Source organism: Chelmon rostratus, chromosome 13, assembly GCF_017976325.1.
Source record: "Chelmon rostratus isolate fCheRos1 chromosome 13, fCheRos1.pri, whole genome shotgun sequence".
Taxonomy (NCBI): Eukaryota; Metazoa; Chordata; class Actinopteri; order Chaetodontiformes; family Chaetodontidae; genus Chelmon; species Chelmon rostratus.
This window is the reverse complement of record NC_055670.1, coordinates 2,958,965-2,974,757: the sequence shown is the minus strand read 5'-3', so window position 1 is coordinate 2,974,757 and position 15,793 is coordinate 2,958,965. Positions and strand designations below refer to the sequence as shown.

At 45.1% G+C, this 15,793-nt stretch overlaps 1 protein-coding gene across 1 annotated transcript in view; it reads right to left on the bottom strand.

Annotated features, from left to right (window-relative positions):
• kalrna (kalirin RhoGEF kinase a) overlaps positions 1 to 10,423 on the bottom strand; it is a 124,552-nt gene extending 114,129 nt beyond the window's left edge. Inside the window, exon 1 of the mRNA XM_041951472.1 lies at positions 10,298 to 10,423. Within this exon, the coding sequence (XP_041807406.1) occupies positions 10,298 to 10,364 (67 nt within the window). The 5' untranslated portion in view covers positions 10,365 to 10,423. The remainder of the gene's footprint in view (positions 1 to 10,297) is intronic.
• Between the last annotated feature and the right edge of the window lie 5,370 nt (positions 10,424 to 15,793).

Genomic DNA, 15,793 nt, shown 5'->3' with positions numbered 1-15,793 from the left:
TCATACATGTCTGTGAAACGTCTTTGTAATGGATTACCATCAGAACGGATGCTCATTACACTAACACACACACACACACACACACACACACACACACAGACACACACAAACCATATGGCTGCAGCTGTCCAAAGACTAGAAAGCTTTTAAGGAGGGAGGAGACAAGAGGAGGAGAGGAACTCCTTTCTTTGTATTTATCTATTTAACACTCTCTCTCTCTCTCTCTCTGCCCCTGTAGCGCTCTCTCGTTTGTCCCCTGGTGGGTAATAAGGGCTAATCCACTTAAACTGCCTCTCTCGCTCTCTCTGTTCTGGGTCTGTCCCCCCAGCATCACACACACACACACACTTCATTCTTCACACCCATCTGCCACTGTTCTTGACACTGGGTGTGTGAGTGGAAGACAAAGAGAGAGATGGATGGATGGAGGGAGGGAGGGAGGGGATCCCTGCCTCTCTCCTGAGCAGCATCTTATTGTTACCCCCCCCCCACACACACACACACACACACACACACACTTTTCAATAATAGATGTGTAGCTCCTCCCTCCACGTTTCCTCACCATGACTCAGGATGGAGGCTTCACTTAAAGGAACAGGACACTCCACCACCCATTAGCCTTAATTCCTCCAGCAAATCTCAAGCCACTGACGCTGCTGACACACCGTGTGTATCAATGTGTTCATGTCATGAATTAATGCTATTTCAAATGACTCCAAACTGTAAATTCACAAACACTGTGTAAAGTAACTGGAAGTGCAGCTTTATCCTGCCAGTAAACACATCAGTGAGCCACACCTCCAGACTGGGTGGCACGGTCCTTCATTACCATGAATATGGACACTGTAGATGACTGTGAGTTAGTCCCACATGCACTGTCCTGCTATCATAAATACTCAGCAGCTCGCCAAATCTGTGACTGAAAACCCTCCCAAGCCAGTGCACAGTTTACTCCTGTTTGAGCAGCTTTCTAAAAACGACAGTGCCGAGCTATTTTAGGAAGTTCTCCAGCTGAAAATAAAAGCATATATTTGTGAGCTGTTTTTAAGATGTATGTCTTCAAGAACAAATAAGCTTGAGGCTCAGCGCCGCAGACGAGGTAGAGGAGTCAGAAAACACTGAGAGATGGACGAACACGCTGTTGGTTTGGGGATTTGTCGAAAATAACCAAAATACAGAGTAGTTCTACCTTTTAACTAGCTGTGTGTCCTTTCATTGGGAGTGACTGCTGGAATAGTGGGTAATTCCTTGTCAACTGCAGCTTATATTTAGAGGGCATGCACAAAGCTGACTGCACTGCAAAGAAACAGCAGGGCTCCAATCCAATAATAGACACATTTTGATGCTGTTGCACATGGTTTCGCATCTTTCTGTTTCAAGAGGCGCACAGTGAGGCAGGCAGTTTTCATCTACGGCCATGAACTGAAAACATAATGCCTCCAAACGTCACATCCACTGTCAGTGACATGGGAGGCTCTGCACCACTGCCAGTGCTGACTGCTGAAAACTCTCACACGGCAGAATTTATGTTCCATGCATGCTAGAAGTGGAACTAATTAGACCTTATACAGCTCATTATAATAATAATACTTACTTCATTCATTGGGCATACCAAACCAAAGACAAATACATAGATATAAAATCAATAAAACAAAAATGGCCACAACAAACGGAAGGTTTGAGAAATATCAAGAGAAAACATTGTAAAAATAGTAATTAAGAATGGACGGAAACGGGCACTGAATGCCGTCGGCTGTGTTTACATGCACACCAGTGTGCTGGCTGTGAGTCTTGCTTTCAGGATTTGTTCACGTGGAAGATAAAGACACATGGTTATTTATCGGCCTGTATACATTCTAGAAAAGGAAGTTTTTAAGCTTTAAGATCTGCATGTTGTGACTCCTTGACACCCGGCCACTTTCTGTCATTTCTGTGCCAGCATTAGTTGGAGGATGAACCCTGCATTTATTGCTGGATCTGCCTTCATCTTATCCCCAATTATCAAAAATCCTCATTCTTGTATTGTTGATCTTATTGTTAAGTATTTCAGCTGACAGGTCTGGTTTCTCATAACTAGGATAAGAGCTTCTTGAGGTTTCATGAAGCAGAATATCAGGTTTAAGGTGAGAGCACATAAACACGATATTCCAAAAACAAGTTCGGTATTAGCATTGGAAACGCCCAAAGAGAATCAGACTATAAGGACAGAGCCCGACCAGGCCTGTGTGGATTCTGTAGAGACACCAGCTGCATTAACTGTTAACTGACAGATCATACAAGTGGGGGGGATTAGCTCCTTACCAAAGCTGCTTTAAGAAACTACTTTTTAATAACATGATATTCCCAGATGGCGCTGGTATGTATCTGCTGTGAAGTGCAAGCATGACAAGATCATTTCCCTGTGACTCTATGGCAAAGGAAAAGTGTACCGGTCTGCCACTCAAACTCAAAGAAGAAGTCAAAGAAAAAACAAAAGTGTTTCCTGGAAACAGGAACACCAGCTGAACAATTCAGTTTGGCCTCTGTTCGCTGCTCTCTGCTGGGGGCCAGGAGTGCACTGTTAAAGCTCAACTCCACTGGCTGTCCATGCTGTAGTCTGATTACTGGTCTTGAGGAGTACTATTGCACACATGAAAATAAAGCCTTGTGTGGCTCTAGAGGGAGCCGTGCCTCATTTGATTACCTGAGTCAGTGCTGGTTGGGTCTGAAGACCCTTGAAAATGAGAAAAATGTGGAGCTGCTTCAGGCCACATTAGCCACTACCAGCGTAACACACCCTAACCTCCGACTGAACTGTTTCTGTGAGTTGCATTGTGGGTAATGGGTTAATACTAATTTCACATTATCTGATTTGAAGAAAAAGTTGACTAGATGTAAGACTGAGGGAATTAAAGAAAGAGGTCAGCAGAGTCTGAGGTGGTCCACTCAGGTGTTTCCTTTGTGTCCTGCAGATCAGGACACTCACACTGGACGTCCCGCTTCAACTGCTGAAGTCATTTTGCTGACATCAGTTTAGTGCTAACCCCGCTGCCTGAGGCTAATATGTTGCTGAATAGTTACTCCTTTCACTTTTACTCTTGTGGTTTAACTGTTTTCTCGGCAAACTGCTGTGTTTGCAGTGCTAACTTTGCACTCGCCACCTCCATCAGCTTTTCTCACAGGAGACTCATTATAGCAGGAGAGCACAGGTGTTATCAGCAGCATACGGCTGCATTTCTATTCAAGTCTTCCATCCTTGATAGTGAGCCACCACGCACAAAACCAGGACCCTGAAACCAAAGGAGCTAAATGCAATCCGGCCATCATTCATTTTATCAGCGACACCCGTGCTTTTCCTGCTGCAACATGTCCGAATGTCTTCCGTGAAAACCGTCAAATTATAGAGAAACATGGCCTCCAGGCTCTGCCTTTAACTGGACAAATGAACTTTACTTTGACATTAATTATTTCAAACGCTTGTCTCTGAATAATATTAAAAACTTCTCTATTTGCGACATCTCTCTGACAAGTGCTCACGTTAAATCCACAGCACACGAGAAATAAACCAGCGCGCAGATAGTTTGCTGCAAGCAGCCCCAGAAGGAAATCCCTAATGCACTGGATGCTGATTCGTGAGCATTGTCCCAGTAAAAATGAACACATGAACAAGCTCATGTACAAATGAATAAATAGATACTGTTGGCAGACTCAGAGCCTGTTTGCCCCACTATCCGTTGTTTTCCTTTAGTCAGCATTTATCTGTACAACAGTGGTGATGTGGCAAACAGTCAGAACGGCCGCAATCATGTGGTTGAGACACTAACATATAACACACAACTGCAATTTCTGTGGTTCGATTCCAGATGGGGGCCTTTGTTGCATGGCACAGATCTCTGGCTCCCAACATTTCCTGTATGTATCTACTCAACGGTGTGTAATAAAGGCAAAAGTGCCAAAAAAAAATCTCAAAAGCCAAAAAAACAGAGAGAAAAACTCTTTTTTTTCTGATTTTCTGATTTGTAATCGCTATCATTTAATTGATTGTGTTTCATGCACTATGTTTCACGACTGCTCGCAGCACAAACCTTGCGCACCGCCTCCTGCCTCCGGCCCTCGTGTCCTACGCTCGGCTGCAGCTACACGCACAGTGAGAGCAGACGATGTTCAGCCAACTGACTCGTGCAGTGAGTCTGTTCATATGTATTCATGGCAGCACGCGATCAGAGGTATCAGTGTAAGTGCTGGCATTACTAGTGGATTACTATCGGTTGGAGTGGTGTTACTGACAGCGTGATCTCATTAAGATGTATTTAAACAACAGCCTTTATCATTAGCTTTAATCCCTCTGCATAAACTCATTGATTTTAATGACACCTCTGATGAGACCTGTCCAGGCTACAACTTGGCCGGAGAGGGATGCTGATAAGCAATGCTAAACCACACTCAACAAAACCACACATCATAATTACAGTTCACCCCCCCCCCATAGAGAGCAGTGTATGTGTGTGTGTGTGTGTGTGTACGAATGGATTACAGGTCATTCATCCACGTAATGTCTATGTTGGCAAACCACTTGTACATACACAGGAACACACATTCGCTTATCCACTTCCATCCATAGGCAAATAAAGTCTTTCTTAGATATTCTGGAGAAAACACGCACACACAAACGCACGCACACACACACACACACACACACACACAATATCTGTGATGTCAACCAGAAGTTGAAATTCTTTCAAGTCTTTCCTTCAGAAGTGAAACCTGTGATGCAGAGATGAGGTCTGTTTTTCTTTGTCTTTGTTTCCTCAGAGGGTGAAACGAGGTCTCTCCTCACTGTTTTATCCTCAGCATCAAGTCAGAGTGAAACAGGATCTCAGTAAGGTAGATCCTAAGTAAGGTCTTCCAGCACCTTCAGGACTTAGTATTCTTCCAACTAATTAGCTCTTACCAGGGATGCATCAATACTGACCTGATTAGACAGATCAGGGATCAGCCAGACGTCACAGATCTGCATTAAATACAGTTTTCACTGTCTTTCTAAAACTCCTTGTTTCCTGTATCAGTGACATGAATTCAGTTACAGAAAGCCGCTGACTCAGGTTTTAGTGCCCCAGAAATCCCTGGCATCATGTTGCCTTGTATAAAACTGATGCCACGCAGTGAGGTAAATCTGGGAAACAGAGAGCATTGGTATCAGGTCGATCGATTTCTGGCACAACCTCACCTACTTCCAAGACATGTCCCAGCATCTGCAGAGACCCTGAGCTGAGAAAAGCTGGACGGTGGGTTCCCACCCACCAACGTGTCATCCAACTTTGTCTAAAGGCAGAAGCGTCCGTACGCTTCTGGATGGCCTGCCGTCGCAGCCTTCTCCTCGGTGCACCCCAAGAACTCTCGTTTTTGTAGTCCTGGCGTGATGAATTGTGGATAACACTTCTGGAAAGTCTCTCCTCTAAGTCATGGTCGTGCATATGAAAAGTGACAGTAGCAGTTGTGAAAGATGAAAAAAGAGACCTTGAGAGAAGTTAGAAGCCTACTGCACTGCGTCAAATTTATATCATCGGACTGCAGGATTTGGAAAGCTACAAAAATGATTGGATGCAGCCTTAGAGCTCCCTGTACATCCTTAGACTACAAGACAATATTGATGGGTGCTAATAACTTGCAGCGACCTTACTGGTACATTGCCAGGAGTGTAATCTGTCATCTTTTGTCTTTCTTAAACATCTCCATGGCTACAGACATTACTCACAGCTTTCAGCAGATTAGCTCAGAAAATTAGCTCTAATTACCTGTTGATGCACACAGTGAGTGCTCGCCTCACTCCTCACCGCTGGAATATGGAGAACGCACACCAGGAGTCCATCGCAAGAGCGCAGGCAGCTATTAATGCTAAATGGTAACAGTATGAAGAAGAGCAGAAAAGCTAGCTTTGTCACTGAAGACAAGAGAGACGCTGGACATAATGAATCTACAGAGAAGCAGCATTTAGCAGGAGTCTGGAACTGTTTATTAGCGCTTGGACACTGTCCTCAGCTTTCAGCCATGATGTCACATGATGAAGGTGGTCAGAGGAGGCTCTCACATCAGAGACCCGGCCCCAGATCCAAGAACACTTCGCCCCAAGTTCGTTTGATTCGTGCGAACGCTGTGTACTGCCTCCGGGCACGGATCAGCAAACCGGGGCCAGGTCCACTAATCTCCCAGCATGCCTGTGTGACGAGCTGCTGTGCCTCACCTGTCTCTAACACGACAAAAGACCCAAACGACGTCACCGACGTCGGCTTGTTATGTCTGTCATCCTAATGAGAAAATAGCGATTTTTCGATTAATTCCGGTCGCATAGCAACAGCGGCAGCTATTGACAGACAGCTGGCGTCAGTCGACTGATAAACACTCAGACGCTGCACTCTGATTGCATGTGTGTAGGTATGAATGTGAGTGTCTCACTTCCTGTTTCCGCCTGATAATTTAGGATCCTATTTATAAACCGCTGATTAGCATAACATTGAGCAGCCGCGCCGCTTGCACTTTCCTGTGTGTGTGTGTGTGTGTGTGTGTGTGTGTTTTAAGACTCCAGTTGTTTTCTTTATAGGATTCTGAGGGTCTAATTTCCATTTAATGTGTTTATCTTCTCTCAACAGCCATTTCCTACACATACAAGACGAAAGTAGATAAATATCACACACTAAGTGCCTCCAACATGCGCAGGGAACAGGAAACCTCAATCAAATTAAAAGTAAAATCAATCTAATTGGAGATTTTCAAGCTTACATATAAATTGCGGACACTCTGCCAGCAGTGTGTGAAGGCTGGGACACACCGACACTGCTCAGATGATCATGCTGTACATCTCATTTGGCTGTCATTAGACTGTTTCATTCTAGTTCAGCTGGTGTTTACAGTCAATAATTAGATCACACACTTTGTGGTGCTGAAGGATGTTAGCTCTTTGTCCTCTGATATGGTCATTGCCCGTCGTTACATTATTTTTATCATTTAAGACTGTACTTTAGCACGTGGGAGCGAAGGAACTAATAATAAAAAGAGCAAGCGGCATGCCATGAGCAGGAATGATTTAATAACCCAGTTGATCAGGTTTCAGTGCAGAGCCAGCCTCTCAGCTGAACTTGACCTCACTCTGATGAAGTTCTCTCCTCCTCCTCCTCATCCCTGTTGTTGACTGTCCTTGTTGTCCCTCTCTCTCTCTCTCCAGCTGCCATTTCATCCAAACTTCTCTTCTGCACTAACTGCAGCATAAACCAGCAACCAGTTTAATGCTTTTGAGGGATGTTTGTTAAGGAAATCAACATCCCTGCAACACCAAACACACAGTACAAAGTGCGTATTATGGGATTTATGGGAGTCAGTGCTGGACTAGTCAATATGACAAAGGTGATGAAACACGTGCAGGAGTGTGATGCAGAGGAACATGATAACAGTTATCCTGTGTGAGGAGAAGCCCTGTAGGGAGAAGTCAGCATGAGGATCACGTGTATTCTGTCATTACTAAGTCTGACAGCACTCTGGATAGGCTGAGTTCAGCTGTGCAGCGCTCCACCAGGAGGAATTCATCAGGGCAGCAACGGAGGAGAAGATAAATGAATAGACTATTAAAAAGAGTATGGCTGATTTAACAATGTCAGGAACATGCAAAACGATGTACAATGGGCTTATCAGCAGCTCAGTACAGTATCAGGCCGGTGGGAGTATTGGCAGGTACTCAATAATGTGGAATTGGTTTTAGAAATGGAGAAGTGGTACAGAGCCGTCTCTAATTTCCTCATCCCTCCCTGCCTTCCCCTCACAGCTGTTCAGACACGGCGGTGCATCTTAATGCGTGCAGCCGGCTTTTGTTCTTACTGCTGACAAAGATCGTTCCATTCTGCTCCTGTACGCGAACGTGCTCTCAAAAGAGAGTGTCGTCTGCCTCGAAGAAGGCGACAAAGACAGCGATTAGAGACGCCGGCGCTCGTCTCGGCCCGTGCTGCAGGTGGAATATATCGATAAAGAATAAAAAAACTTCATCTCATTTTTCCCATTCTCTAAATTCTCAGTCTATGTTATGTGAAATCACACTACCTGACAACATTTCATACAACATAAATGAAAGCAGGACGCAATCTGTTTTGTTTAGTGCTCCAGAGCCCATGGAGTAATACTCTTCATATGGTTTCTCTGTCTAATGAATCTTAGGAAACTATATAAATACTACAATACCCATGAGCCTAAGAGGCTGCTGAGATGATTCCAGGCAAAGCTCTCATACTCAGCATCTGGACCGGTGATGCACTCAAAACCTCGAGCAGCCGGCCACCAGCAGCCCATCACAGCGTTCAGCCCAATGACTGCTCCTCTCTTCCATCAGACTCGTGCTTGACTCCTCTCCTACAGTCGTTGTACCTTTGACCGCATTTCAGTGAATCACACTTTTTTTTCCGCACAATGTTTCATTGTTCGTGCTCATGACTCAAACAGCAGATTTCCATGTCCATCTCCTGGAAGTGCTCCAACTGACAGTCATCTAATATGATGGAAAAATGAAGAGGAGGAGATCACAGAGGCCTCTTACTCGATACAACACACACAGTGTCTCACAGAGGGGTGTGTGTGTGTGTGTGTGTGTGTGTGTGTGTGTGTGTGTGATTTAATAAACTACCTTGGCAGGATTGTTCGTGATAAAGTTATCGAACTGAATTACAGAGAGAGAGAGTCAGGGTGTGTCCCCCTCCAGCAGCACTGCATACTGTGTGTGTGTGTGTGTGTGTGTGTGTGTGCGTGTAGTTTATCTACCATGTCACCAACACGCCACCCATTTCCTGAACTGATAAAACTTATTTTATTATTGGTGTCATTTTTCCCTGTTCCTCCTTCTCTTTGTCAAACACACACACACACACACACACACTTGGGTCCATACCACCCTGACATAACACCACGCACATCACTGTGTTTACACTCTGTCCATTCTTAAGTCCTAATGTGCAGCGTCAGCATCCAGCACACACACACAGACATGATACAGCTTCCAGTGCATGAATCCCCCGTCAGACACCCCACCCCTCGTCTCACCTCACATGTTTCCAGTCCAGGCTCGTGGGATTAGTCACTTAATCCATTTGAAAATTGTTTTCAATTATTTTGAATATTAGGGCAGGGGCTTACAACTGTCACTACATATTAGCCTCTCGGTTACTTTGATGATTAAATAATTCTTCCTTTCCTTCCAAAATGGCAGAAACTGCCCATCGCATGTTCTCAGAGAGCAGAGCAAAGTGTTCTATCCGACCAACCGTGGAAAACCCCAAAACATTACACGGATGCTCATATATGACAAGCTCTTCAGAGTCTGTTTCAGTTTCTGATTGGTTAATGACTTAAACAATGAAATCATTTGCAGCCAGTGGCTTTTCTGCTGTTCCTTCTGATGAATGGGTCCGCTAATTGTTTCAGCAGTTGTAAAATACATCAAACATCGTCTGGTTTCAGCCTCGACACAGCAAGGGTCTTTGAGGGGTTTCAGATGATTGGAAGAGTGACGTTTGACCAGGAGGCTGACCAATCAAAAGACTCGCCAGATGCGGTGTTGTGTTTAGCCATTACGCTCTGGTAGAAGTGTCAGAAACACACTGGTGTCATCAAAACACACACGCACACACAAACACACACACGCGCACACACACACAGTAGCTCCATCATTACATCCTCCACACAACCACTTTCTCTCATCTTCTGACCATTCTTGAGCAGTTTAGTCAGAATGAGCAGTCATCTGCTGCTTTTCGCCCTAAATGCATCAAGCACACACACACGCGCGCGCGCGCGCACACACACACACACACAGACGCCCTGCTTGTAGCTCTGACAGCTCTACATAAATCATCATTTAGACGCGTATCGAACAGAGATCCCGATGATCCCATGAGCTGATGTGATTCCTCCATGATTCTTTTGTAGGGACCATCAGCATCAGACACACGAGCTCACAGTGCTGAACACGCACGCACACGCGCACGCACACACACACACACACACGCAGACACCAGCGCGCACACCCAGACACAATTCCGCCGTAAACGCATGTAAAACGTGAACGGCGGCGCGGAGAGGAGCGTTTCTCATCGTTCCCCGCTGAATGTGAACGATCCCCTCTCTGATGCCCATCTGGCGGCGCCTGTGTGACACCACAGCGCGCATTTCTGCTGCCTTTCTGCACGTTTGTGCTGCTGCTCACTGCGCGCTGGCTCGGACGGCTCCCGGTGACATTCGGCACGGTTGTGATGCCTTTGTGGCGGACTCGACCGAGGCTTCCTACCTGTTTTGTAGAAGGCATCAGTGTCGGGGTCGCTGGGCGCCTCCTCGGCCGCTTCTGCAGGGTTCATGCCGGAATCCGGTTCAATACAATCCACCGACAAAGAAAGAGAGAAATCAAGCCCTCCGGTCCGTCGTTATTCCTCACATGCTGTCCGTCTGCCTCTCTCTCCCTCCATCCTCCTCGCTGGCTTTCTTTCTTTCTGTCGCCCTCTCGGTTTGTTTGGTGTTTCAGGGCTGGCTTCGTTCCTCTCTATTGTTCCCGGTCCAACCTCCCTCTCCGCTGCTGTCCGCCAGGGTCTCTCTACCTCCCTCCCTCTCCCTCTCCCCCCGTGCCTCCCCTCCCTCCCTCTCTCCCTCCCTCTCGCTCTCTCGCTCACTCAATTCAATTCATTGACCTTTATTACCCAGACATCATGTATGTGTTATTAAAGCACCTGGAAATGATTGTCAGACAGAAATAACTATTATTATTAATATTATTATTATTCAGGATATATGTTGTCAGGACAGTGTGCTCATTTGGTTTGAAACGTCTCCTCTGGCTCTCTGTGAAAAGCATCCTTCTGTTGAGGCTGGCTGTGCAGCGCTGTGCAGGGCTTTGCCTGCATGGGTTTCCTCTCGCAGTCTGAAGACCTGGTCTGGTGAAGCGTGTTTTGATAAGGCTTGTCTCTCTGTGTGTGTCAGGCCTGTCAAGGGTCACATGCCCCATAAGTGCTGGGACAGGCCCCGCACAACACAGCACTGATACACAGGTAATGGTAATGGATTGGCGGTGTACCTGTAGTCTGTCCTCTGTCCACGTCTCAGTGGCGGGGGGAAGTGTTTTTGGTCCAGGTGCTTGGTGGCACCTGGAAGATGCTCAACATCCACCCTGTAATTGTGTTACTGCTGCTTCTGTTTCCCCCTCCTGTAAGACTCTTATTGTTCAGTCCATCTGTTTGTCTTTGGAGAGGGATCCCCCCTCTGTTACCCTCATTAAAAGTTGGTGTGGAGTTTTTTCTTACCCAAACTGAGGCTATAATTACAGAGGGCGTCAAACGTTGCACAGATTGCGAAGCCCTCTGAAACAAGTGATTTGGGGCCATATAAGCTGTAATGATTTCACAGTGCGGTGCCTAAGGAAGACAAACAGAAACATTGTGAGTCATATCCAGGGACGATGAACAGCAGAGTGTTTCCCTAATGACCACAGCGGCTGTGCTGTGTAGTAAACAGCAGAAATGTAGAATACAGGTAAATGTTTAATTGAAAATAAAATGATGAATTAGTTATAGAGACAACCAATTGAGCTGTGACATGCTTCAGTAAAAGGCTTTAGAAGCGATTCATCCATTGGGTCACAAAAGATGTAAGTGTGCTGATACAGTGGTTTGGGGTGACGTTTAGCTGGTGAGACATACAGGAACCTTTGTGAGCTCCATGAAGGTCCAGTCTGCCCGTATGAAAACAGAGCGCACGCCAAGGAGCACTACAGTGCGCCAGCTGTGACCCAGACAGCTTAATTCACAAATGAGGCTGCACAGACCGAAGACGAGCCTCTAACAAGAACAAAGCTGGATCATGATGATGAGCAGTATCCACTTCACACAATACCCCTGTAACCTACACACTGCATGGCCCTTAAAGTTCTGCTAATCAATAAACTGATAAAATAAATTATCAATAGGTCAAATGACTTCATTTGAAAAGCGCTGTCTTACTGTGACAAACTTGTGACGTGTTACTGAGCTTGTTAGCATCTTTTAGCAAAATGTTTTGGTTTTAGAGCACACTTACTATTTGGTTCAGTCTTGACACTCATCTAAACAGCCCTTTTCAGCAGCAGCAGACAGCTGCTTCAAAAAATCCACTTTATGCACAGCACCGAGTAACAGACAAAGAAAGGTCAAGTATTAGGAAAGGCCAAACTGGAGCAGAATGGATATTGGTGCGCATTTCTTGATGTGGCTACAAAGAAAACTAGAAAGAATGCAACATGCTTATTAGCCCAAATAAATATGTAAGGCTAGAATATGTGAGTCTGTCAGCTTGTTGTGGCCCCCAAGAGGAGGAATAGCCACAGATGAGGATATGGTGATGCTTTGGTGTAAGAGGAAATGTCAGTAAACCCTGTGATCACACAGTTGTTGTCTTCAGATCGTGTCTTCAAGTGAGTTTTACAACAACTAATGAACAAACCGTTCTGCTCCTTTCACCCACCTGTTTTATTCAGGCTAATATACAATGTGCAGTAAGATTTCCAGCTGCAGCCATCATGCCCTTCTCCTCCTGTTCCAGCTTTGCTCTGTGGTACCGGTCAGGAAGAGGCTGCCTGTCTGCTGGCCTTCGTCCAGAGGTAACCGTGTTTAACATGTCCCTTCCACGCCCTTTGACCCTTCTCTTCTGGTTCTCCTGCCACTGTGAGCCTCTCCTCCCCTCACTGAACACATCCCCTCATCGGAAGGGCACCATGAGCGAGCTGCTGCAGCTTCTTACTGTGTGCTACAGCCACCTAGTGGACAGCATTGCACATAACAGCTTAGTGGTTGTGTAATGTTATTGTCACATGATTTTTGTTACACTTGACAGGCCCAGAAGTCTCCATCCAAGCCCTGCTCACGTCAGTTTTAATAGATGTTACATTAAAAAGCATGTGTGATTTCCTGTGGACTGGATAAAACAAATCTTGTAGATTTCAGTCCTGGTTGAATTGGCGACGCCTGTGGTCACTGGTGGTTAATACTACATGTCCCAGAATTCTGGAGGCAGTGAAACAAAGTGCTGTGATATTAATAAAGAAGTCAGGCAATAATTAGCCCCTTGTCCATCATTCTGTGAGCAACTGTGATCTGCACCAGTCTGCAGGGAACAGTTAAAGGAGTGTGTTACCCTGCTGAGAAGGTGGGGGTGTGTAGCCTGTTACCTGCAGCTCTCCATCTAACGTCTGTTGTGTTAAATGCTTTTAATGTGAAGTTGCAGCAGTTTGCATTTGCAGTAACTTGATACAGCATTTTTTTCCAGGAACGTCCCCACAGACACCCAGCTTGTAATACTGCAGATGCAAAGGCTTTCATCAGTGAGCCATAGGTTAGGTCACCACTGTGTTAAATACATGGTGACTTAACAGACAATTATTTAAATGGAAATCCTTGAAATTGTTACTTTCTAAAAAATATGAGCATGGTGTACTTTAGGAGACTTGCAGGGAAAACTTTAGGTTCACAGATGTGAGCATAAGGGTGTCCACAGACTATTGAGTGAATGTAAGTGTAGCCTAGAGTACATAAAAGGGAAACTTCCTCCCTGGGTGATGCTGCATATCGTCTTCAGTTCTGGCTCCTGACACCTAACTTTGATTGTGGTAACCTGACAGAGGTATTTCACCAAAATACCAGCTAATATAGTGAAAGTTTTAGGTGCAGTCAGCCACCCAGACAACACCACAGCCATGTGGGACGTCCCTGCGGTTTCGGGCTTGAGACGTCAGCCATGAACTGATCTGCATTGCATCGAACTCATCCTATCATCCCTCCACTAACATTGTCTTCCCTCCAGTCTTTGTTCACAAAGGAAGTCTCATTGTCTTCTGTCTACACATGTGAGCCTCCCAAATCACATGCATGTCAGACACCTGTTATTCCTGGTGGCCTGTGGAGTCAACAGACTGGCTGCACATTCCTGGTTCACCCTCACAGGTGTCACCGCTGACTTTGTCTGATTAGACTTCTTTACAGGACTGTGTGGGAGTGTACAGATTTTGCTTGATTGACATCTCCCTCACTCTCATGTTAGTCTTCTCGTTATGTGATCATTTTACTTTTCTTATTTAAGTGTAAGTGTAACCCAAACTACACTTACTTTACGGGGCAATTAACCATTTTGGATCGTGACCCTACGTTTGGGAAAGACTGGTCTCTAGTGTTGAATGCATTTTTTAAGCACGTTCACCCACCCACACACACACAAATATATGTAAAGTGTGTGTGTGTGTGTGTGTGTGTGTGTGTGTGTGACGAAAACAATGAATTCTGGAATAACCTTTTGGAAGAAGTTTGGATTGGAGTGTCAACAAATGTGTGTTGCAGAATGTTGTTTTTTCTTCTTCTTCTCTCCCATTATTTATCTCAAAACCTCAAACATATTTGGACCAATTTCTGCATATGACTTTGCATTGTTTGGATACAGACAATGACAGAATGTCTTGTCTTATCATTTCAATTTCAACAGCGATACATTGCGAAATGCATGATCCAGCAGACCTTCCCTTAAAATAAATAAATAACTTGATAATTGCTGTAGTACCCAAAGTCACCAACAGAGGGTGCCTCAGACCACTGACTCTGTTCTGTTCATTGAGCGCCAGTTTTTGTGAACATGTTATTCCGAGATGTGTAGATCCTAGTGGATCTAGAACAAAACAAAACACAAACAATAATTATGTAAGATGGAGAATAAAAGGTGAGTATTAACTTTGTTACAGAGACTATTTAAGTCGGTGCACTAAGTTTTGCCATGAGACATTGACATAAGACAACAATAGGTTAAAAACATTCAACTGTTGTCATCTTGCCCAAAGTGGTTTTTCAATGTGTCTGTAGCCAAGTATTCTAAAACCCATGCCGAACCATGGTGCACCAATGTAGTGTTTTCACTTGAAGGACCAGTGTGTAGGATATGGTGGCATCTAGTGCTGAGGTTGCAAGCAACCAACTGAATACTCCACCTTACACCATCCTTTCCAAGTATGCAGGAGAACCTACAGTCGCTTTAAATGTGAAAATGGGAATGGTCCTCTCTGAGTTACTGTAGAAACGGTGGTGCAACACTGGACTGATGGCTCATTCTCTTCTTTCGCAGCTTTTCCAAGCAGGAAAACAAGGGAAGGACACAAATACAGATTTCTGAAGACAAGCTAGTGCAGTTTAGTGATTTCATTGCACAATCCAAAAAAGGCTCACAGGATAGCGAGGTAGGCAAGGGTCAGTAGCACAACAGCTCATCACGGGCTAACAAGGGAGGCAAGACTCTAAAATCCAACATACAGGCAAAAAGGTTAGAAACAGGCTGGATTCAGGTTTACAGAGGAACAGAGGACAGGTACAGAAGACAGAGGACTGCCACCATGAGGATGCCACCAATTCACACCAGAACCGAAGAGGGAGAAAAAATAAAATTTCAGACAGACAAGAGAAGCATCTTAGAATGCTCAGTCTGAAGAACAAAGAAAGATCTTCCGAGAACAGTGGGACGAGATCAACACCACAGTGTCTTCAAGAACAGTGTCAGAAACTGGGAGAAGGACTTGTTGGCAGAACAGCAGCAAAGAAACCATTACTGAGAGAGAAAAGCAGAGTGAAACGCCAGAAGTTTGCAAAAGAACACAAGAAATGGACAAAGGAAGAGATTGGTATAAAGTGTCATGGACTGAAGAGTGCAAGTTTGAACAGTTTGGCAACAAGCAAAGAGTGTGTGTTCGACAGAGGGAGGGATATAAAGATGAGCGTCTCTCGCCAACAGC